Raw genomic sequence first — 19,294 nt, forward strand, 5'->3', positions numbered from 1 at the left:
CTAAAGAAGCTAAAGCATTAGCTACAGAATTTACTTCTAGAAAGGCATGCTAAAATTGAATACAAATACATAAGTGTTATAAAACTAAAGAAATTGGAGAGGGAATTGAGATAGAGAGCATAAAAATCTGATATTTTCATTAAGACTTTTGTTCTGTATGTTACAAATGAAAGAGGCCTTATTTTATAGGCAAAGGCCTTAGCTAACAATTCGGTAAATAGAAGACTCCAGGAAGGTGTATGGAGATTCCCTTCCAACATGTGGGCTTCATCTTATCATCTTACAACACTCCCCCTTGGAGACCACAAATGATATGGAATATGCCTCGTTAAAAACCTTGCCAGTAAAAACTCAGTGGGACAAAAAACTGGTCGAAGGGAAAAAGAGTACATAACCATGTGTAACATAAAATTCTGTGTATATTGACACACGTGCGACACTGCCTCGTTAAAACCTTGCCAGGAAAAACCCAGTGGGATAAAAATCTGGATGAAGGAAAAAGAGTACAGTATGTGAAGGTCTTTACTGACAGCACGCTCCCCCTGATGCTTGGCAAAATATCTTTAAGCCATATTGTTGATCATCTTTCTGAATATCATAGTTGACACTGTTTCTGTGAGTCAATCTTGTAATATTGTTAGATGCTCCCCCTAAAACGTATCTCCCCTCGATATCTTCATGACTATCTCTCTAGAGGGAAGATCTCTCAGATTGAGTGAAAGATGTAGCTATCAACAATTCATGTAGTTGAGTAAATATATTTCCAGTGAGCTATCTCTATGTAAATCATAGAAATTTTCAGAATCCGCATATCCAACAACACTAGGGCTATTTGTAAGTTCACTCGAAAAGAATATGCATGTATATGGTGTTATGCGGAGATAACGTCAAATATGCCTCACATCATCCTAAAGTGGTGGTGATGGAGCTGAGCACTATCTGAAAAATACAATGTCAGGTCCAATATACTTCCGAAAAATCCTTTAAGTACCTAACGGATAATCCATAAAAAAAAAAATAGCTTCAACACTTTCTTGGTATAAGCAAGAATCTCGTGGCATATGCTCGATCTTCAGGCTGAGACAAATATTTCTTGAACTCTTCAGGAGTTTTAATCAATTATCAACTCTTCAGGAGTTGTAATATGTTGCAACCATATCATAATTAATGTACTGACTGAGGCAATTTATATATTAGTATTGAGTACAGATTTTGTGCTTCAGGTACATGTCCTTCAGGGACTTGCTTCATGCAATTACAATCCTTTCAAGGATTTTGTTTAAAGGGATTAAACTTTATGACACATTATATAGCTTTAACTCAGCTATTTATACATCTTTAGGAAATCACTTCTTGTGATATGCTTTGTTCATTTAATAACCCTTAAAGATAATATGTTGGTCTCCGTAAATGTGTAGTAAGATGGCACAATTGCATCTGCAAATATGGAGAAACCTAACATTTCTTGTTTCTGCTAGAAACATTGTGTCATACAAAGTGGGTATATTCCCTTTTTATTCTGAACACCCAAGTATAACTTTCAGTGTTAACATCCTTTGGGGTTCGTACTATGAGTTTGTTCTTTCACGTTCATTCTCATCTGTAATGGAATCGCCTCTTTCCATTTTGGCCAATGATATTGTCGACATTTAATAATAGAACGTGGTTCCAATCAACACAGCCCATTGATTATTTGAGTAGCTACTCTAAAACCATAAATTGTCATTCATCAATTCGTGATCCCATCATTCTCATGTGCATGCGCATGCATCAATTATAAGCATTTCTTTGCTTTTGGGTACCCAAGCCACTTCAGGGCGCTTTTATTGTCTTTTTCCAGACAGACATCTCTTATAAGATGAATTCTGTGAGAATGTGGATCATAACCTCCAATGGAGCGTTATTTTACAGTAGGGCGTGGATAATCTTCATTCAGGGAGTTGGAACATTTAGAACCCATATATCTGTCATGCTGCAGGCATGCCACATATTAATACATACATGTCAACTAATTTCTGGGACTTTAACCCATATAATTTGCTATGCATTAGGCATACACCTGTATCAATATTGACATGTTAAAGGATTGTCCTTCCGGGACTTCAATCTATATCATTTGCTACGCAACAAACATGCATCATATTAATCACTGCTATACCCATGTTCTGTTCTTATGGGATTTTAATCTATGCAGTGTGTCATTATGTATTCATCTTGCAATTCGTGAAATTTGCATTAATAATTCATGAATACTTATCAAAATGATACAAGCCATTCTTCTGGAATGGTCCTTTGCATGGCGTTCTTCTGGAATGGCCTTATCTCCCCATTTGGTTACCTTTCAAGATGTTTTACAAAATATCAAAATAAGTGTATAAGCATAAAATAACACAAGTATTGCTTACATCCTTAGGTGGGAGAAACTTTTCTCAAGTATCATTCAAGCTCGTATCGGCCTAGTAAATATAATGTAGCGCTTGATGATCTAGTTATATCCTGCAAGAGCAAAAATCACAATTCTTCTCTCTGTCAAAAACAAATAACCCTCATAGTTAGGATCACTTCATGGATTCTTTTTTCGGATGTTCATTCTAAAGGAAGCAAACCCCTTATGAACAGAGAGTTATAAAAAGATAAAAAATGCAAAAAATTGTGATATTAATTGCAGGATAAGGTAAGCAATCAAGGAAGGAAGCTGGTGAGAGCAGACAACAAACTCTCATTTCTCCTAGTCTATAAGAACTTCATGAGATTAGAGCATGTTGTTGTCTTTACAGTTCCCCGATGTAGCGGAAACGTGATTAGGGATAGTCTCGCTTCCTGAATGGATGATCAGATATAATGTTGCTTCTCAAGCACATTGACTGCTCACTGATAAGAAAAACAGGTGGATATTGCATCACTAGATATGGAGAAAACTAAAGAAAACTAGATGTATTCTGCAAAGAAAATTTCGTTAGTATCACATTTATACATAAATGAGCAGAATAGTTAGGCCCGATGAATCTCGAATTAACCAATTGTCAACAAGTATACACATGAATATGGTTATTTTTTTAGTATGGTTGCTTTGAATTCCAGTGTGCACTGAAGCGGAATGAAGCATTTTTCCAAGCTTTGCAAAGTGAGAGTGATGTTTATGTTGAATGTATTATTTTTCTGAAATTTGGTTGTATATTTGCTCTTTTGTTTGGTTTGCAATTGAAGTTTTATTATGTATTTGATTAGTTGTTGGGCCGTAACCCGGAGTCCCCTCCCAATCTTTTTTACGCCACAATCAATTGATAAAGGGTTTTTTTGGGTGTTTTTATTAACTTATTCTGTACCTTTGGATCAAAATTGTTTAAATCTAACGGTTCAAAAAGTGACTCTACCCATACAGCCAAATGATTCGATTGCGCCGCCAACTCCTCTCTCTGATTCTCTCACTGCGTCTCTACTCTTCTCCCTCCCAAACGTTCTGCGTTTATTCTTCTCTCTTTCCCTCACCCGCTCTCCTCTGCGTCTCTTCTCTGTACCAAAGAGTTTTCGTTCGTATTATAGCAAAAAGAAAGACCTGGGGTCGCTAGGGTTTCTTCAAAGTCTCTTCGACTAAAACCTCTTTCTGTAACCCCAAAACCCATTGAATTTCGCAGCCATGGCGAGCACCAAAGTTCAGAGGATTATGACCCAACCCATTGTACGTTTCTTTCTCCATCGTCCTCATCTCCGTTTTGTTGAACATTTTTGCCTCTTTTTTTTAATGATTCACTGACAAATTTCCTTCTTTTTTCTTTCGGGGTTTTTGCTGCAGAACTTGATTTTCAGGTTCCTTCAAAGTGTAAGTCATCCTTGTCACTCTATTTGATTGATTTTGTCATCTGGGTTTGTTTCGGAAAGCTCGCATCCCGGGTGGTTTTCTTGTTGGGGTTTGAAATTTTATTTTTTGGAATTTTTTTAATACAGAAAGCTCGCATTCAGATATGGCTCTTTGAGCAGAAGGACCTCAGGATTGAAGGCCGAATTATTGTAAGTTTGTTTTGTTTTTTATTTTCAAACGAAATTTTTATCAGGCTCCACTAGGGTTTTAGTGTTATTTTGTTCATGTTGCTAGATGCTTATTAGCATAAATTGAGTTCTTTGGCTTTATTTATCTTTCTAATTGATCTGCCCATATTGGGAATCAAGTGTCTTTTTTCCCCATATGATTAAGCTTAAAAGTCACTGTTAACTGTCATAAAATTAGTGTTCAATTTAAGTATTCTATTGTTGGTTGGATTTTACCCGTAAACCTGAGGAATTGTAGGAAGAGTCAAACTCAAAACCTAACAATTTACTTATGTACAAACTCTAGCACGCTTGTAAAAGTATAAAGTAATAAATAGAGAGCTCATTACTTATCACTTCCATTCTCTACATGTAAAAAGACAAAAAAAATAATTTCTAAAACAGGAAGGAGGGTAGGGAGTCTGTGGAGCTTTATTTTTTGCTATACACTCTCCACTGTAGCTAAAGAGCTCAAATAAGATATGAACGTTCTACTATACATTATTTGTTGTAGAGATTACACAGTATTGGATAACATGTAGTTTTAGGCTTTTAGCTTTTGTTCTATTGAATAAGATTTGGGATTCTTATTGATTTTAAAGACATAAACTGGAGGTGCATTGTGGAATGACTGAATCATGCATTTAAAATAACTTGGGTAAACATCTATATCTGTAGAATTAGTACTGCATTATTTGGTAGATCTTAAGAATATTGCAGGGTTTTTCTTGGAGGAATTTGTATTTTGTGTAATGAGGGTGCGGAAGTATGACCATCTGCTATGAACGATTATCGTATTTGAGTGGAAAACTAGTTTGCCAAATAAAGTAGAAGATATGCAAAAGAAAAATGTGGAAGCTTCTGATCTGGGAGATTATTAGTTTTCGAACAGTTAGTATCGGTCAGTTGGTAAAACATGTTTCCCTTGTCTCATGCTTCCCTTGTTGGGACATGCTTCTACGCTGTTCTGGTAAAGACTTTGGCAGGACTATGGTAGACTTTAGCAGGACTATGCATAATAAGAGTATGGAGTGCTTTTTTGAAAGGGACTTTTGTTGAAACATCACAGATTTAGTTCCAATTTTGTAACTATGTCTAGGTTCAAATTATAGTCTACAAACCGGCTGGGTCTAGATCATAAGAGCCTTTAGTACAGGGAATACATTACAAAGCCTTGATTTCGTATTGGGTTCTCAAACTTTTCCTTCTTCCCTTTTGCCATTCTCTAGAATCTGTACTAACACTTTGTTTTAAACCACATTTTTTTTATAAGTGGTTGCACGTAATACATAAGATTGAACTTGGATTATGCCCTTTAGAATTTCAATTGGTCCAAATGGACAAAACTAATCATACATGCCTCCAACTTGTGGGTCTAAATGTTATGAATGTGCTAGAAGTTCAGCTTTATGTGGCTAGATGAAGATGTTAGTTATTGATGAAGATGGGAAATAGGTAGAAAAGTGGAAAAAGTAAGAAACAATGTAAACAGCAGGATATCCTGGAAGTTTGAATTTTACATTTATATTTATATTCCACTAGAGGGCTTTCATATTGTCTGACTTGTTCTCTCAATTACTTGCAAACACAATTTTACCTTTCCTTTTGTGGTGCCTTGTATGCGATGGCTTGAACCTTACTATTCCTAATTTTCTAACTGGTTGAGGATATGTTTGCTCTGCTTGATTATCTCCATATTTCACATATGAGCTAGTTGCATATTTTATAGTCTTCCATTTCTCCAACAAACGTTTGTCATAAATGAGAAGCTGACATAGCAATGATGTAATATGCATTATCATATATGCGTACTTTCTCCATCTCTTTCTCTATCGCTATATATTCCCATTATTAGTCAGCATATATTATATGTAGATATATTTGACCATAATGTTGTAAATTCTTTGGTGGTCATCTATGTTTTTAGGGTTTTGATGAGTATATGAATTTGGTTCTGGATGAGGCCGAAGAAGTTAGCATCAAGAAAAAAACCAGAAAGTCATTGGGTGAGTCTCCTCGCCTTTCGCTCTTCTGCTAACCTATGCTTGTGCAATCTCTAAATTGTTTCTGTTTTGTTTTAATTTTTTCAGGACGCATTCTTCTGAAAGGAGATAACATAACTCTGATGATGAACACGTAAGTCAATTGAAACTGTGTGTGTGTGTGTGTGCGCCTCTCTCTCTCTCTCTCTCTCTCTCTCTCTCTCTCTCTCTCTCTCCCTCTCCCTCTCGCTGAGTCTCTCTGTCTCTCTCTAACAATATCTTTTCCAAATTCCAGGGGGAAATGACGACCAATCTAGCAAATGCAGAAACTTTGGCTACAGTGTATCTTTAATGTGACGGAGGTTGAGCTATTTAGATTTACTGCTTTTCTAAAACAAAAGTATGTTGGATGTCATTTATGAGTAGTGAGATATGTATTGACAATCTTAATTGCAAGCGGATATACGTTCACTGGTATTACTGACACTATCTTGTTTTGTGATGCAGAATTCTTTATACTTTGTGTTTGCATTTGATCGCCCTTGCCCTTGTTAGGCTTTCTGCACAAAACCTTGTATGTTAATGGTAATTCAGTTCAACCATGATTGGATAGATTGCCAACCATTTTTAATTTGGAAATAAATTGTTCGGCATCCCTGTTTGACCTAATTGCGGTTCTTTTTGTTAGAAAAAAAGAAAAGAAAATCAAAGGTGCCTTTTGAATGAATCAATTGTTTTCGTTCTCAATTTTGTTGTTTTCTTTGTGTTTTATGAATTTTTAGGTTGAGATAATTTTATTTCGCTGTAAAATAATCATCTTCCTCTTGTTTTCCAGCTCCTAATTTTGGGTTTCTAATCCCAGATTTTATTGGCTCAGTAGTAAAACATTATGAACGTAGAACGCCAAGGCTTAAGCAGTAAGACAAATCATAGCAACAAACAACTAAAAGGAATTATGGGTCAAACTAAGAGCATAACAATCAAAGATTTCAAAGATTGAAGATATCAATCCCATTTCCTAATTCTACCTTTACCCAGATACTACCAAGCTAGCAACAAGTATAACCAACATTACCAAAAACAAACACTCACACATCACCCATATTTAAACAACAATAGGTTAATGGGTATTTTCAGTAACTTCCATAGGCTTCTGACCCAATTTCTGGAATTTTATTTATTTATAGCATGTTTATTAATTCGTAATTGAAATCAATATAAGGAGTTGAAAGACTTAAATTTAAGCCCGAACTGAAGAACCAATAGACAAAAGTGAGTAGTTTATTCAGATTGGTCCAAAATCCCTTGCTCCTTAAGAATTTAATATTGTGTGAACTTTAGTTAATCAATGTGATTAACAGCTAGCAAGAAACCATGTTATTTTAGTGACTTGAAAAGATGGAATAAAAGTTGGGGGGATGCCAAACTCTGGCTTTTATTAGTAAAGTAAAAATTTCAGATAGCTTTTAGCTAGACAGCTTGCATGCAATGTTGCCTAAAAAGGAAACCTGACTTTCTGAGCAATGCACACCATCTGATGCCTTCCCAGAAGAATCCTTATTTTCTTTCTTTTTTTGGAACAAGGAAACCCTTTTAAAAATAAAAATAAAAACTCTACAAGTACCTAACCATGCATGAACCAAAGCTATTTTCTGAAGAAAAAGACAACTTTTTGACGCTACTTGAGAAAAATAAAAGTGCCAATAATGTCTTCAAGTCTGTTTTGGTCAATAGAGAAAGCAGAGGACCATAGGAAATATGCTCCTTTTTTTCTTCTTCTCTGGTCTTATTTGTGATCTCAACCACCCATTACTTCCTTGGCTTTCTGAATCCTCCAAGGTTCTCCACCCTACTATAAATACACAACAGCTCCCTTATTGCCACTACAAACCAAAGAGAGTAACCTTTGAACTTTCTTCATCTCAAAATCTCTTTAAGCCTCTGTTTAATATCTCTGTGTCGAAAAAGAGTTATGGGAGGCAACAACAGGCAGAAAACACCCTCCTCCTCCTCCTCATTCTTCAGCTTGTTCAAGTCGAGGAGGCCTCGCAGGGGAGGTGACAAGTTAGCCATGTCCGCCCTTGTGGTGGAGGATTCGTATACGAGTGTAGGAAGGGTGTGGCATAGTGTGGAGGACAGAGGTCGGTGGGTAGCTGAGCCCGGCATTGACGACAAAGCTGCTGCTTTCATTGACAGAAAACACAAGAACATTGCGTCAGAATATGATGTCCAACCTTAACTGTCTGTAAACCCAACTGGAAATGCCTAAGCTGCGTTAGTGTATTATAATGTTATTTTATTCAAACAAGTTGTATCTAGTTTGTGAATCACTATAATAAATGTATTAAGTATTTGTCTGTTCATTAAAGCTCTCATAAGTACAGATTATGCCTACCATTGTCGGACGTACACTACCATTATGCTCTCATAAGTAACACTAGTGTAAGTCCGACAACGATAATTAGTAAGTTAATGTACAATAATCTGTTATCAATGATTATAAAATCTCCAAATCTTCCCCATTTCTGCAATCAATATCGTGGTTTTAAGAAATTCAGGTTGCCTTGCCTTTTGATATGCAATCTGCAACTTGGTTTTTGAGCTTGTTAAATAAACTAAGGTTAATAGTTAAATTGTTTGGATGTGCAAGTATATTATAATTTTTAAAGAGCACAGAGTCCTTTAGATTTGTGACCCTCAACATTCCCTTCACATCAGGTAGTTTCAGAACAATTGTACAACAAAGTTTGATGTCCCCTTGAGCTCTTTTTATATAGAGGAGGCCTACCTTTGGCTTGAAAAACGATTCGATACAACGGCGTGTACAAGATATTTTTCTAAAGATATCTTTAAAGAGAGGAAGGACGAGAATTGAACTCTAGCTTCTTAATTCAAGCAATTATTTGTTCAGTTTCTTTTGTAGCAAGATTCTGGTTGAAAGCCAAGTAAAGTGCCTGCAAATTTGGAATCTAACACAGTTCCACAAATTTCTTCGGCGCAAATTATTGTACATAGTACATGCTTTTGTTCTCAATAATTTTTTAAGAATTTTACTTTATATAGTCGTTTAAAAAGCCTAGTGAAACATGCAAATGTAGCTAGGCATATAGTGTTTCTCCACAGACAGTAAGTAGAGCTAGCAGAAATAAAAGCAACGGTAGAGAACAATATACCAGACCAACCCTCCAAATTAGTAGGAGACACTTATAATTAACATCAATTTGAACCAGAAACAAAGCATGTTATGTATGTCATGTATGTGTTTCATATAATAAATCTTTAGCCAACAACTGGCGCAACTTGTTTCAAAGCAATTCCAACGGCTAACCACTAATTTGAATAGCTAAATACTGTCATCTTGGTTAATGCTCTTCCACTTTTCTTTCCCTCTGTCTGAATGGCTCTCCCCTCAACTAAACGTCCATATTCTGAGACATAAAAACACAAACTGAGACAAGGACACTAGTGATTCTAGGCTAAAGCTACTGGTTCAGGGAGTGCTGCGTACACTTTTGTATAGCTGTATGGAACTGTGACCTTCAAAATCAGTAAAAATCTTCACTTTTCTAAGATCCCTTGTAAGTACCTTTTCATGGTTCATGTACCTGGTTCATATATCCTTGTATAATTATGAGATATTCTCGTACAATGCAGAAGATATGAAAATCAATATAGACATTTTGGTATGTGAGCACATTGGATGCAATGTAAGAGAAAACCAATCAATACAAGAAGATTATGCACAAATAAATTAGCCATCAATTAGGATATATATATATATATATATATATTTTCTTCTATGTGGACGTTATTACCGTGCGGACATCCATGTGTTAAGGATAGTCTAATAAAAGTTGTAATATGATGCAAAAAGTTTAGTAGCGTGAGTTGGTAAGATGTATGTGATATTTTTCTTTCTACTTAATAATATATATATAAATTTATGGGGCTTCTTATCCACTCTTGGTTGTATATGGAAGCTTGTTTGTTAATTCTCATACATGCATATGCATTAAAAGACGGATTTTGTTGTGTCGCATTTAATCATTAAAATATATTTATTATTTTTTTATCTTTAGTAATTATTACTTATAAGGTAATCCATCCCATTATTGTTTTGGATTTTATTTGTTTCTTTCCCTCTTTTCTGTCATTCTTCTGGGCATCAAAGTTTTTAATAATTAAAATTAAATTCAATAGAGTCAGCTGTCATTTTTTGAGTTTGTTTATAGAAATGTAATGGTATAGGGTTGATCTATATCATTAGTGCTAAGAATGGGTATATGATTAATTCTAAGTTAATAACATGTACATACTGATCCTATGAAATTCCGGGGTAGTACAGACAGGCATAAAAGAGCACATGGGGTGGGGTGGCAGGCACACAATGGAAAAGTGGGCCAAACTCTCATCCCCCCTTGCCCCAAGCTACACCCGGGTTCGATTTACGTAAAAGACAATCTTGAGACAACCCAATATAATACTCTCCCTCTCCCCCTCCCTAGCGAATGACCAAAAAAGAAAAAAGAAAAAAGAAAAGAGACAGGCATAAAAGATAAGTTCTTGTATTGTGAATTAGGGTTAGTTTGACATTGCTATGCTTAAAAAAGAAAAAAAAAATTTGATTTTTGCTGTGTTGTGAGAATAATCAGTTGTAAAATAAAGCAGTTAGGCGTTTGGTTAATGAAATTTGAAAAAGTGATGTGAGTAATCAAAGTGTTTAGTAATTTTTTATCAAAAGTATTTTTATTATGTATAATGACAAAAAGGGACATAATAAAACTAATACTTTTTTTAGAAAAACAAATTCAACCACACAACATATACTTATCTTTTTTTTTAAAAACATTATTTAAATCTACAATTGTCACATTTAAATTAAGGGTAATGATTTCCCCACTCTAATTTTATCCACCTACACTTCTTTTTTAGTTATAAAATAGAGTGTAAGTAGATAAAATTGAAGTCGGGAAATCACCACTCTAAATTAATTAAAAAGAATAAGAAACAAAAAAGTTCAGATTACAAATAAATAAAGTCAGAACAGTAAATAAAATTTCTCCAAAAAAAAAGAGTCAATAAATAAATAAACCTAAACCTCTCTCTCTCTCTCTCTCTCTCAAATTTCATCACGATCTAGGCTTGGGATACTGACGCCGTTGAGTTATTCTTGGAAAGTTCGGGTTTGAGTTCATATTTGCCTCCATACCTCTCCCTCTTTAAGATTTGATTTTGTTTTGGTGGGGAAGCTGGGGATTGGATTTTTTGTGGCTGGAGTTGAGATGACAGAGTAGGGAGCTAGGAGTTGGGAATTGTTTAAAGCTGGGGGTTGGATTTTTTTTGGCGGGAGTGGAGATAACAAAGTGGAGAGCTAGGGATTGAATGGGAAGAAGAAGAATCGAGCTGCAGCGGGCGAAAGAAGAATCGAGCTGCAGAACAAAGGATTATTTTTTGTTCTAGGGGTAAAAGTTGTCAATTGAGAAAGTTATTAGGGGTACTATGGGAAAAAGGAAATATCATTTAAAAGAACCAGCTGTTTTTTTTAGTGCTGCTAAACGAATTCTAAAATTAACTGAGTATACCTTGCTACCAAACTATTTATTGAATTACTAATTTACCCTAATATAAAATGACCAAAAAGGATGTATTGAATTATGAAACACCGTCGTCGTCTCCTCCACTGGACATAGCAACGCCTCCTTCATAACATCATCTCCTCCACCGTTTCACTAACATCGTCGTCGCATACGCTTCTCCACCATTACAGCAATGCCGTCGTCGTACCTTTATATGATGCAGTGGTCGTCTGATATTGATACATCTCATTTTGATTTTATTATCAAATGGGTTATACTGTCTTGATTTTGTTCTTCACCGGCCACAATGTTTTGTAACCTTCCTCTAGAAATTGGTTTTAATTTGTTCTTCAAAGGGAGCAGTTTTGGGGTTGCTTAATATTGATGATCTGAAGATATCCATGACCATGTGGGTATGCTGCAGACTTGCTACAAAAATCTGAAATGCCTTTATAGCTTTTCTGATTTAGATCCAAATAATATGTTGAGGGCCCTGAAATTTCCTTCATATAACTTGTGAAATCAAATAATAAGTTCATTGTTTGTGTATGTAAATTCAATATATTTATAAATCTAAACATAGGGCACAAATTAATGTAAAAAGAGAAATTTGGTTTAGAATTGGTATTAAGGTATTGTGTGATTGAGTGTATTAAGGTGTACAAAGGGTATTTTTGGTAGTTAAATAGGATGTACTTAGTTAATTTTATATATTAATTAAAATATTAGGGTGTACTCAGTTAATTTTAGAGTTCGTTTAGCAACATTCTTTTTTTTTCACAGCAACTTTGAGAAGCTGGGTGGGAGCTGCTTCGCGAATTCGCAGTGAGTGACTGCAATTTCTAAAATAAGCTGCGTTCATTGGTTTTACCAAACGCTTTAGTTTCCAAATTTTTTTAAAACAAGAACACTCCCAAACGCCACCTTAGTAATGGCAGTTACATAGGATTTTTAAAGGAAAAAGAGAAAACAAACTAAAGGAAAGAAAGATCAAATTGACATCTGAAAACATAATTTGAACTCACAAAAGCAATCAGACAGAGCAGATCCTCTCCCCATAACAAAATCATGTCTATGGGCCTTCCATAGAGCCTGCATCAATTCCTTCCCTCTCAAACCTTGATGATAAGTGAATTCTGCAAAAGCTCTTCTGCTTAAGAAAAGAGTCTTGTACAAGCCATTAAAAGCTCGCATTGCTGCAACCATCTTATCCATATTTCCAAAATATATCGCTATATAACAAGCTTGACAAAGGGAAGCTTTTGCATACTGAGGATACCTACATAAAAGATAAGCAATTATCACATCTGTAAGCTAAGTCTGTTCTACTATTGTCATCAAACTTCAAACGGCTAATTTCTTTTGCAACCCAAAAAAATATATTTTTGTTTCTAAAAGCAAGAGATACAATCCTAAAAGTAGCCAAAATTTTGAGAACACAAAAAGTAGTTTAAGCATTGTATCTAAAAGACTCAAAACACCCATCCTCGAGTACAAAATACCGCACACACAACCCAGACCAGAGACCTGATCTCCCTAAACCCCCCAGCTAGACCCTGCAATCCAAACCTTGATCCTGACTTCTGAGCACCAAACTCTGCCCAGAGTCCCAAACTCCGATGTGAAAACTGAGCTCGAAACAAGAGATCACGAACCCAAGACCTGGACCCTAGATCTAGGACCAAGACCCAATAATGCTAAAATACAAGGAAAGAAAGATCAATTTGAGCGTTCTTGGATGGTTAGATCTCTCTCCAAACAAGCTTGTGGGTGAGATTGCGTGGGAATTGGCATATTTGACATGGCTTGAAAAGTTTAACGTTTCAAAAAACCGACTTGCGGGGTTCATACCTCAGGGCAAGCAATTTGGTACATTTAAAAATGATTCATACAGTGGAAAATAATTTGGCCGCCATCTTCATTCTAGAAAGATAATAATTTGGAGCAAGAGAATGGATTTGATTGGAAGGTAGTGTGGATGGGGTATGCATCTAGGGTGGTAATTGGAATATCTGTGGGATATCTTGTACTTGTGAAAATGATTGGAAGAAAACGATGGCGTAAATTTGTGAAATTCACACAACGGGGTGCTTGAAGAAACGGTTTCAAAAGCATATGTTGTTTCATGTTATATTGTTTGTTATAACTACGGGTATAATTATTTGTTATAAAAATTTGCTTAAATACTAAAATGGTCTTTTTGTTTTGGATTTTATATAGATTTTATATAAAGGATTGTTTTAACTTTTATTTAGATTAACTCCTTTCTTGTCTTTAGCCCTAGAGAAAGATAATGGATTTTCATAAATGAAAATTTAAAAGAACTTTTTGTTTATGAATTTGCTCTGAAAGTTCATTCAGAGATTGAACTAAAGGCCTAAGGCCTATCAAATGCTTGAGGGTGGAGACAGAAAGTGAAAAGATAAGCAAAGCCTTGGAGAAGAATTAATGAGAGCGTGAAGAAAGACAAAAGTCACTGATGACTACTAGTGAAGACAAGAACGATTTTAATGGTCAATTTATGAATACTCGTTTTCGGCTTCTTGAATACACAAATTCGAGAATTAAGTGGAGACAAACTTGATTAGTACGTGTTGCAGGTAATAAGTGGAACCCAGATTAACAAGTCTATGAAAATTAACTCGTTTCAGTAATTAATTTTTGTTGTGCAAGCAATACCAGAAATCTACCACAATATGGCACAAGTATATAGACTTCGCCCTCAATAATGTCAATTATCAACAATTCAAATTGGTGTAGCAGCTAGCCAACAATGGGACCTACACCTTATCGTCAAACTTTAACAACACCAAAGACGGCCACAAATCAAAGACTTGGTGCAATTTTTTTTCCAATTACCTGAACATATTACCCCAAAAAAAGAAAGAAAGGAGCGAGCTAACATTGGTGTAGCAGGCCTTCACCCTCAGTGTCAATTATCAGCACTTCAAATTGGTGTAGAAGCTAACTAACATTGGGACCTACACCTGTGTGAAAATGGGACACCCAATCCTTACACTGGCTAGACTTCTATTGTTTCCTTAGTCATGCCGTAACACTTACGAGGCACAATGATGCTTGTTTATCTTTAAAGATGATAAATTACTATTCATTAAGCTTGTTATAAATATCAACATATTAATCCAAAGATTTTTTAGACTTTGAGCAATGGTTTTTTTTTTTTTTTTCCTTTTCTTTTTAAGGTTTTCAGAGTTTTAAATTTTATAATAAACATAACTAATAACAATAAAAATCTCAACAATCACCACATCAATAAAAATAGTAACTAACAACTAATAGCAATAAAAAAAATTAAAAATATGATCAATCACACTCAAGCATGAAAGGTTCAACTTTAATAATTTAACTAATAAATAGAGAAATAACACCTGAATTTTGGGTTTTTTTTTTCCCTTCAAATATAGTCACATAAAACTAAACTAAACATTCAAAGCACGTATAAAATTTAAAAAAAAAAATTCAAAGCTCGTATAAAATAAAATAAAAAATCATTAAAAGCAACTTAAAATATAAACAAGTTCAGAATACAAAACATGGTGGTCAATTTATTAGTGAGTGAATTAATGCTCAACCAAACCAAAAGGAAAAGAAAGAGAAAAAAACAAACAACGAAAGTTTTGATACCTCTTAAAAAATCCAAAACAAACTCGTATGAAAAAACGACGAAGAAGCCGAAGAAAACATCAGAGGATGAGATGGAAACAACGCCAAACAAAAGACATATGAAGAGCATGCACATCTAATTAATCTCAAAACCCTTTTCAATTGACATATATGTATTAGCTAATTTCTATATAGTTATGCCATTCTTTTCTGATGGTGATCCTAAATGAGAATGCAAAGGTGCAAATGCCTTTTTTACCTGTATGAATTTGCTCTGAAAGTTCATTCACAGATTGGACAAAAGGCCTAAGGCCTAGCTAATGCTTAGGGGCAGAGACAGTGAGAAGAATCAGCGTGAAGGACAGGGCAAATGTGAATCATATTTGGTCTACACACAGAATGTGAATCATATTTGCACAAGTTTAACGTGAAAACCATTTGAACACGCAGAAATTATACCTACCAAAACCAAAGACCAAAGACCAAAGACCAAAGACCAAAGACCAAATATGAAATCAACGCCTTGGTTGCAAAATTTTCAAAAAGATTTTCCATGAAACGAATTTAAGTACTTTCTTAGCACTGTGGAAACTTTAAATGCCTTATGCCACACCTACTAGACTCATGTCGTGACATTATAGATAAATCATTGTTGAGGAAGCTTGTTATAAATATCAACATCTCCAAGATAGAGTTGCTCACCAAATTATTTAGAAGAATATATACTTTTAGATTTTGAAAGAAAGATGGGTTGGTTGTTCCTCCTCTTCCTGCTCTTTATTACTTGTCAATTCAACTCTACTTGTTCATCATCATCTAACTCTTCCTCTTCTCTTTCTTCAGGGCATTTATGCCATCCCCACGACAGCTCTGCTTTGCTTCAATTCAAGAACTCCTTTTCTATTGATACCTCCTCTCTCGAAGTTGAAACAACTCTTTATTCTAATAGTACAATTTCTTGGCAGAAAGGCAATGATTGTTGCACATGGAGTGGAGTTACTTGTGAAAAGATGACTGGTCATGTGATTGGTCTCAACCTTGGTTTTGGTGGGCTTCAAGGCAATATCCATTCCAATAGCAGCTTATTCTCTCTTGGCCATCTCAATTGGCTAGACCTCTCTGGAAATGATTTCAGAGGTTCCCCAATTTCCTCCAAGTTTGGTGGCTTTGTAAGTATGACTCACCTTGACCTCTCTGACTCCAATTTCAGTGGCCCAATCCCTTCCGAAATTTCCCACCTTTCCAACTTGGTTTCACTTAATCTCTCGCAACCTTCTGTGACCCTAGATGCTTCTAGCTTGAACAGAATTGTTCAAAACCTAACCAATCTTAAGGAGCTTGAACTGTCCCTTGTTGATATGTCATCAGTTGTACCTGATTCATTCAAGAATCTGTCTTCTTCTTTGACAACTCTTTCGCTTTATTCTTGCAACTTGCAAGGAAAATTTCCAGAAAGCATTTTCCACCAACCAAATCTTCGACTATTAGATTTAGGTTACAACTATAACCTCACAGGTAATTTCCCCAAGTCTAACTGGAGCAGTCCACTCGAAACCTTGCTGCTCTCTCACACTAGAATTTCAGTAGATTGGTCTCATCTGACAAGAAATTTCAAGTCTTTGAGAGATTTGTTTCTCAGCAATTGCAGTTTTGTAGGATCATATCTTGCATTTCTTGGTAACCTCACACAAATTATGCGGTTGGACCTCTCGTCTAACAGTTTTGGTGGCCAAATCCCATGGTCGCTTTTAAACCTTGAGAGCCTCGTTTACTTGAATCTTGGTGGCAACAATTATGTTGGTCAGTTTCCAGAAGTTGATAGCAACTCGACATCGATCTCTTCTTTATATGATTTTTCAAAACAACAACTGGTGGGTCACATTCCTCGACACTTAATCTTGCTCTATTTAGATGGGAACCAACTCAACGGAACAATACCATCTTGGTTAGGTAGTTTGCCATCATTGGAGTATTTAGAACTTGGAGGCAACCGACTCAGTGGTAATATCATTCAGTTCCAATCTCGTTCTTTGTCATTGCTTGGTTTAAGGGACAACAAGCTGGATGGCCTGATTCCAAGATCAATATATGAACAAGTGAATCTTCAAGTCCTTGATCTATCATCCAATAACTTGGGTGGAAATTTGGAGTTCGAAAAGTTTTCCAAACTCCCAAGTCTCAGTGAGCTTAATCTTTCCTTTAATCATATATCCTTGAGTTTCAACCATTTGAATAACAACACCTGGCCTCAACTTGAGTTACTAGATTTGTCATCTTGTAACATAAGTGAGTTCCCATACTTTCTAAGAGCCTCACAAAATTTGGACATGTTATACCTTTCCCACAACCGAATCCGAGCCGACATTCCCAAATGGCTGTTGGATTCGGGGAAAGATTCATTGAGGTATTTGGATCTTTCTCACAACTCTTTGACTGGCACTATAGGACAGCTTCGGTGGAAAAAACTCGAGTATCTTGACCTTCGCAACAATTCTCTCCAAGGAGAGCTTCCAATTCCATCACCTTCCACATTTTTCTTTTCCATATCAAACAACCAATTGACTGGAGAGATGCCTCCAACCATTTGCAGCTTGACTAGACTTGAAATCCTTGATTTGTCTAGTAATAAATTGAGTGGAAAAATTCATCAATGCATAGGGAACTTCAGTCAGAGCCTCTCTGTTTTGGATCTACGGAATAATAAATTTCATGGCATGATTCCTGGGACATTTTCTGAGGGAAACGTTTTGAGAAATCTTGATCTTAATGGAAATCAGTTGGAAGGGTCGTTGCCACCAACTTTGCTCACATGTAGAGAGTTGGAAGTTCTAGACCTTGGAAACAACAAAATTCAAGATACATTCCCAAATTGGCTGGAATCTCTTCCGAAGTTGCAGGTTCTTATCTTGAGGTCTAACAAATTCTATGGTGAAATAGGCTTTCCGGAAACTAACTTTCCATTCCAAAAATTGCGTATCATGGACCTATCCTATAATCGGTTTAGCGGTCTCTTGCCAACAAAATATTTTGAACATTTGACGGCCATGATAAACTTGCAAGAACATGAACTGAAATATATGGGAGAGGGCTACTATCAGGATAATGTGGTAGTGACAATTAAAGGCTTTGAAATTGAAATGGTGAAGATTCAGACTTTCTTCACAAGTATAGATTTCTCAAATAACACTTTCAGAGGAGAGATTTCAAATGCAATCAGTAAGCTTAAATCATTGAAGGGGCTTAACTTTTCTCATAATGAGCTTACAGGTACAATTCCACCATCATTTGGCGTTATGTGCAATCTTGAATGGTTAGATTTGTCTTCAAACAAATTTGTTGGTGATATTCCGGAGCAATTGACAAATTTGACATCACTTGAAAAGTTCAATGTTTCAAAAAATCGACTTGTGGGGCCTATACCTCATGGCAAACAATTTGATACATTTGAAAATGATTCATATAGTGGAAATACAGGATTGTGTGGATTGCCACTTTCTAAAACATGCGGTGCATGTCAATCACCTCCATCATCACTCCAACAAGAGGATGATTTGGAGCATGGGAATGGTTTTGATTGGAAGGTAGTGTTGATGGGGTATGCATCTGGGGTGGTAATTGGAATATCTGTGGGATATCTTGTATTCTCAAATGGAACACCAGATTGGCTTGTTAAAGTGGTAGGAAGAAAGCAACGTCGTAGAACTGTGGAAATCACACATCGACGTGCTTGAAGAAACCATTCCAAAAGTTTATGCATTTTCATATTGTATATCATTTTTTATGAATATTGAATTATGTCAAAGCGCCAATAAATATGCATGAATTTGAAAAGATGATTCTCTGTACTTTTGTTAAAGTAGAGTAATTGCTCGTGCATCTTGTAATTTGTCAAACACAACTGACAAATCAATTCAATGAGTACACGCAATTTGCCTCAACTATGTTATATACTCCTTTAAATCTTCGCATTCCAAAAAATACAAGCAAATTAAAAGAATTAAGGAGATTCACTATTATACCAAATATAAGGACCCAAATTATAAAACTAAAAAAAACCCTATATAAAATGGACTTTAGAAACACACC

The 19,294-nt window shown here is 35.6% G+C and overlaps 2 protein-coding genes and 1 long non-coding RNA gene across 3 annotated transcripts; 2 read left to right on the forward strand and 1 right to left on the reverse strand.

Annotated features, from left to right (window-relative positions):
* Positions 3,404-6,607, forward strand: LOC18781352 (small nuclear ribonucleoprotein E). The gene is made up of 6 exons (XM_007212255.2): positions 3,404-3,679; positions 3,794-3,820; positions 3,946-4,008; positions 5,954-6,032; positions 6,117-6,162; positions 6,304-6,607. The coding sequence occupies exons 1-6, from the start codon at positions 3,638-3,640 to the stop codon at positions 6,311-6,313; spliced, it is 267 nt and encodes an 88-aa protein (XP_007212317.1). The 5' UTR covers positions 3,404-3,637; the 3' UTR covers positions 6,314-6,607.
* On the reverse strand, positions 12,418-13,801 carry LOC109948886. Its single transcript, XR_002271338.1, has 2 exons — positions 13,112-13,801; positions 12,418-12,863 (listed from the first exon to the last, which is right to left on the reverse strand). It is a non-coding gene; the product is annotated as an uncharacterized LOC109948886 (long non-coding RNA).
* LOC18781252 (receptor-like protein 12) lies at positions 16,219-18,939 on the forward strand. Its single transcript, XM_020562450.1, has one exon. It carries the CDS (start codon positions 16,219-16,221, stop codon positions 18,937-18,939), a length of 2,721 nt encoding a protein of 906 aa, XP_020418039.1.

Source organism: Prunus persica, chromosome G4 (assembly GCF_000346465.2).
Source record: "Prunus persica cultivar Lovell chromosome G4, Prunus_persica_NCBIv2, whole genome shotgun sequence".
Classification (NCBI taxonomy): Eukaryota; Viridiplantae; Streptophyta; class Magnoliopsida; order Rosales; family Rosaceae; genus Prunus; species Prunus persica.